The sequence below is a fragment of the Macaca mulatta genome, chromosome 9 (genome assembly GCF_049350105.2).
Source record: "Macaca mulatta isolate MMU2019108-1 chromosome 9, T2T-MMU8v2.0, whole genome shotgun sequence".
Taxonomy (NCBI): Eukaryota; Metazoa; Chordata; class Mammalia; order Primates; family Cercopithecidae; genus Macaca; species Macaca mulatta.
The window spans coordinates 106,663,979-106,669,978 of NC_133414.1; the positions used below are offsets into that span (position 1 = coordinate 106,663,979).

The 6,000-nt window shown below is 38.4% G+C and overlaps 1 protein-coding gene across 3 annotated transcripts in view; it reads left to right on the top strand.

Moving 5' to 3' along the window:
- Nucleotides 1-4,385, top strand: part of LOC701855 (cytochrome P450 family 2 subfamily C member 18) — a 37,623-nt gene extending 33,238 nt beyond the window's left edge. Inside the window, exons 9-10 of one of the 3 annotated variants that reach the window (XR_013397684.1) lie at nucleotides 1,498-2,495; nucleotides 3,464-3,965. Coding sequence is in view for 2 of the 3 variants with exons in the window: in XM_077945121.1 (XP_077801247.1) it covers nucleotides 1,498-1,639; nucleotides 3,464-3,645 (324 nt within the window). In the remaining variant the exon portion in view is untranslated. 3 annotated transcript variants of the gene reach the window in all.
- Nucleotides 4,386-6,000: the final 1,615 nt, after the last annotated feature.

Genomic DNA, 6,000 nt, shown 5'->3' on the forward strand with positions numbered 1-6,000 from the left:
AAGGCTACAGTAACCAAAAAAGCATGGTACTGGCACAAAAACAGATACACAGACCCATAAAACATAATAGAGAACCCAGAAATAAAGCTGCATATCTACAGCCATCTGATCTTCAACAACGCTGACAAAAAATAGACAGTGGGAAGGGACTCCCTATTCAATAAATGATGCTGGGATGGCAGGGTAGCCATATGCAGAATGAAACTGGACCCCATCCTTTCACCATATACAAATATGAACTCAAGATGGATTAAAGTTTTAAATGTAAGACATCAAACTTTAAGAATTGCAAGAGAAATACCTAGGAAACACCATTGTGGACATTGACCTTGGGAAAGAATTCATGACTAAGTCCTCAAAAGCAATCACAATGAAAAAAAATTGATATGTTAATTAAAATTGATACATTAGTTACAAACTAAAGAGCTTCTGCATAACAAAAGTAACTATTAACAAGATAGACAGATAACCTACAGAATGGGAGGAAATATTTACCAAGTATGCATCTGACAATGGTCTAATGTCCTATAAGGTAATTAAACAATTGAACAAACAAAAAACAATGCCATTAAAAAGTGGGGAAGACATGAACAGACACTTCTCAAAAGACAACAAGTGGCCAATAAACATGAAAAAATGCTTCACATCACTAACCAGAGAAATGCAAATCAAAACCAAAATGGGATACCATCTCACATCAGTCAGAATAGCAATGATTAAAAGGCAAAAAATACTATTCACAATGGCAAAGGATTGGAATCAACCTAAATGCCCATCAACAGTGGACTGGATAAAAAAAGGTGGTACAAATACACCAGGAAACAGTATGCAGCCATAAAAATGAATTAAATATTGTCTTTCGTAGCAACATAGATGCAGTTGGAGTGAATTAACGCAGGAACAGAAAACCAACTATTGTACATTCTCACTTACAAGGGGGAGTTAAACATCGGTACTCATGGACATAAAGATGGCAACAGTAGACACTGGGGACTGCTAGATGGGGGCTGGAGGGAAGGAAGGGTTGAAAAACTACCTGTTGCGTGCTGTGCTCTCTACTTGGGTGATGGAATTATTTGTACCCCAAACCTCAGCATCACACAATATACCCGTGTAACAATCCTGCAAACAAACAACAACAAAAAAAGGTAATCCATGTGTGAGATATGTGAAAACTGAAGTGATGAAATACGACAGCAAGTGGGGATGTACACCAGGGTCCAAGCTTGATGATAAACGGGATTCAGAAGGATACCCCATGTACTCAAATGCTCAGGACTTCAAATGCAATTAATTGGAGGGGACTTTATTAAAGTCACTGCCACTTGCCTTAAATTCATCCTGCTTCTTACTAGGTCTGTCTACGTGGGAATGTAACTTCTTTGGACCTCAATTTTCTTATCTATTGATCAAAGAAATTGGACTAGGTGATTTCCATCGCTTCTTCCCACTCTTTGACTTCTTTATAACTTAGTTTGTCTGTTTTGCTGTTTCCAGGGCACGACCATAATAACATCACTGACTTCTGTGCTGCACAATGACAAAGAATTCCCCAACCCAGAGATGTTTGACCCTGGCCACTTTCTGGATAGGAGTGGCAACTTTAAGAAAAGTGACTACTTCATGCCTTTCTCAGCAGGTAATAGATATTCATTTTCATCTGTCCTTCAGGTGACATGATACCTTTTTGGGATCATTTGACTCTTACATGATGCCTCCTGTGGGGTCTGGCTGAATTGCTTTGCAGATCATTAGCACCGTTCCCTATGCCTATGCGATTTCCCTGCTGATGAACATCCCCATTATTGGGCCAGATTAATGGGGCTTTGGGGAGTTGATCCAGTTTTTCAAACTGAAAAAGCTAGAGTGTAGGTTAATTTAATTCTGCCTCTAGATACATCACTGAGCTACCCAAGAGCTCCTCTTACTGGGTGAAACTTATTTAGACATTTCTCATCTGCTATGAGAAAGGTATCTAATTCCATGACTTTGAATATCTGCCCTGTGGTGTCCTTTGCTCCCTAGACTGAGCTCTAGGTATCTGAGCTCAGAAGTATCTGAGAGCAGAGAATGGGCTCCTAAGAGGCTCACTTCTGATTTAGAGAAGTAGACAAGTAAACAGATCATTGTAATATAGTAGGAGGAAGGCTGCCAGAGGGGAAAGCACAGGATGTTGGGGAGCTCAGCAGGGGAAGCTGCCTGCTTCCTGCTCTTTCACAGGCCATAACACTTCCAAGAGGAAGGAAACTTAAGCTACCTCATTGGAGCAGGAAGCCGGACAAGAAGAGAAGGCAGGGAACTTTTACAGAGGTAATGGACCACAGTAGCAGGACATTTTTTGTAGATCTAGGTGGTTAGCACCTGCCAACAAATTTCAGGGTCAGGAAACCCTGAGAATATGGAAGAATAGTCTGCGATTATTCCAGAGTACCTTGATCTCCCTTCACTCATGATCATACATCTTGGATATTCAATCTCTACAGCTAAAGTGTGTGGTGAGTCTGTGGACATAGAGTTCCCTTCATTTTTTTCTCTGGCTTTTGATCTCTGCTTTGGATCTGGCACTGTATACACTAATAATGTCAAGAACTGAGACCTTTTAAGGATCTCACGTTTTAGCAGGATAGAAAAACAATACACAGATAATAGAATTCCAGGTGATTCATGCTTCAGCGGAAGCATGAATATGATGAGGAAACCTAGAGAGGGTGAGTTTCTGTTGACTAGGGATCACAGAAATCAAAAAGAGGAAATGACATGAGACATAAATTCTGAAGGAAGCATAAGAGTAGAGCTTTTTAGACAGATGGGACGGCAAGGGATAACGCTTGAAACTTTGTGGTGTGTTGGAGATTGATGAAGAATGGATATGCCTGGAGCTGAGAGTGGAGGAGATGAACAATGGAAGATGTGATATAGAATGTCAGCCTGGAAACAGAATGGGAAGAGTCAGGTCAAGCCATTTGGCCCTTATCCCATAGGACAGATGGGTGTCGTTTAAAGTTGTAAAGTGAGAGAGTGACATGTTTAGACATGTACTTTTGAAAGTACACTAGGAAAAAATCTTTGGCTAAATATTGTGCCAGAGGTACAAAGGGGAACACAGTATATGAGCCTTCTCCTTTCAGCCCTTCTTCCCTGTGAGTGCATTTCTAGAAAAAGACTGATGGAAACTAGTAGTGTCAAAAGAGCAGTTATAATGTGGGAATACTTAGTGAAGTGCATGGCATAGAGCTGATACTCTATAAATATTTGTTGAGTGAAAGGTACTTAGTAACATAAGATATTAAGTAGATAGGAAGTGTATCCATTTTTCTTTCTGTGTATCCAACCTTCCTTCCAGCCATTCTGCCTTCGATCCATCCATCTATTTAATCATTTATCAAATAGTTACTGCATACTTTTTGTGACTGTTCGTGACCTAATGTTCAGGGAACAAATCGTCTATGTCTGTTATTTTCAGGAAAACGGATGTGTGTGGGAGAGGGCCTGGCCCGCATGGAGCTGTTTTTATTCCTGACCACCATTTTGCAGAACTTTAACCTGAAATCTCAGGTTGACCCGAAGGATATTGACATCACCCCCATTGCCAATGCATTTGGTCGTGTGCCACCCTTGTACCAGCTCTGCTTCATTCCTGTCTGAAGAAGGGCAGATGGTCTGGCTGCTGCTGTGCTGTCACCTGCAATTCTCCCTTATGGGGACCATCACCCTCTTCCTTCCCACCATGAGAGATATCTTCTCTGACTTGTCAACCCACATCTTCCCATTCCCTCAAGATCCAGTGAACAACCCCCATTAAAGAGAGTTTCTTGGGTCACTGCATACATATATCTGCTATTCTCCACACTCTGTAACACTTGTATTGACCACCACATATGCTAATACCTATCTACTGCTGAGTTGTTAATATGTTATCACTATAAAACAAAGAAAAATGATTAATAAATGACAATTCAGAGCCATTTATTCTCTGCATGTTCTAGATAAAAAGGATTATTATTTGCTGGGTCAGTTCTTAGATTTCTTGCTTTTGAATAAAATGAAAGTGAGAAATGAAAGAAAATAGAATGTGAAGAGGCTTTGCTGGACCTCATAATGTTAAGCACAAAAAGGGAGAAAGGTAAGAGGGTAGGAAAGCTGTTTTGGCTGAGAATCACCTAGAATTACTAGAGATCTGGATTTGGAACAGAAAAATTATGTCCAGAAGCAGCTGTAACCTGTAGGGAAATACTGAAACAATCAGCCATAAGAGGAATGAACATTAAGTATTTGAATTCATGATCTGATTTTGTGTTACTGTAAACACAAGATCAAGATTTGGATAATCTTTTTCCTTTGTGTTTCCAACTTAGGTCATGTCTAAATATATGCTTTCATATTGCTAATCATGTGTTAATGGCTGTTATTTTTCTCTTCCAAACAAGAGCAAAATCTCCAGAAATCCTCACCAGGTTTTATTTTTTTCTATTTTACACCGCATACTTTTTTTTTATTTTTTATTTTTTTATTTTACTGAACATAAATGCAATGGTAATTAGATGCTACGATCCTGAAATTATTAGCCTTATGTCAACTCTAAAGCTTAAACAAGTGAACAACTCATAGACATCAAATTCTAGTCATCTTTTTTTCCTTCCTTCTGTCTTGAAGTGTATGAAATGAGAAGTGACACATTAACTTTTTCTCAGCTCATCTCCAAGAGAAAGCCATTTATACTTATTGTGCATTTGTAAGATTACACATGTGTATAGTTTTATAAACATACACACATATGTCTGTATAGGTGTATATTTACACATAATATATACATGCATGTATATATGAGATTAATAGTGGCTCTTTAATATACTGGGTTTATATTGCACACATAATATTATATAACTTGCTGGTTTTTTTTTAACTTTTATTTTAGGAGGTCCACATGCAGGTTTGTTATATTGGTAAACTCATGTCACAGGTTTTTTTTGTACATCTTATTTCATCACTCGAGTACTAAGCCTAGTACTCAATAGTTATCTTTTTTTCTGCTCTTCTCCCTCCTCTCACCCTCCACCCTCATACTGTCCCTAGTGTCTGTTGTTCCTTTCTTTGTGTTCATGAGTTCTCATCATTTAATGCCCACCTATAAATGAGAGCATGTGGCATTTGGTTTTCTGTTTCTGTTAGTTTGCTAATGGTACTGGCCCCAGATCCATCAATTTTCCTGCAAAAGACATGTTTTGTACTAAACAATACACCAGGAAAACTTCCAAGGTAGTAGAAACATGGGCAAGTCATTTCATTGGGCAGATTACAGAAGAGAAAATGGAAATGGCTATTAAAAGTATTAAAATAGCTTAAAAATAAAAAGGATACATGAAAGCTACATTACTTGTAGTATTAGCAATAAAACAGACATTTCCTTATTTAACCAATAGATAATATAGAGGAACTTTTTCACCAACACTACAATCCCATGACTGTGTTGAGCTTAAAGCAGGGAGTGAGCAATGGTTGTATTGGCAATGCTGTCCAAAGTTGCCCTCCAGGTGGACTAAAGATTCTCTAAGTTAAGTGAAAATCATAGGCATTAATAGTGATAAGAGTCTTACAATACGGAGTCTTTTTCCAATGTTGTGGGACATGCTGTCAATAGCATGAAACCATGAAGTCATTGACTTCTCATCCTGGTTTGCAATTTTAATATCTCTGGTTATTGGCATTGGGAGGTTTGGTAAATTTTCTGTGTGCCCCACACATCAGGAATGAGGCTCGTCCCTTAAAATTAATCTAGTTTCAGATTACAGGGCTTCAGGAACAGTATCAAGTCCCAGCTTTAGTAATTTCATAGAAGAAAATGGGATTAGAGAAATCTAGAAGAATTCAGGATCTAGTCTAGCCTATAGGTAGATAACAAGAACTAGAAAACAATGTACAAGGCTACAATCCAATAACAGGTCTAACTTTTCTCTACAAACATACTTTTTCTCTGTACATTGATTATAGAGGAATCTCAGA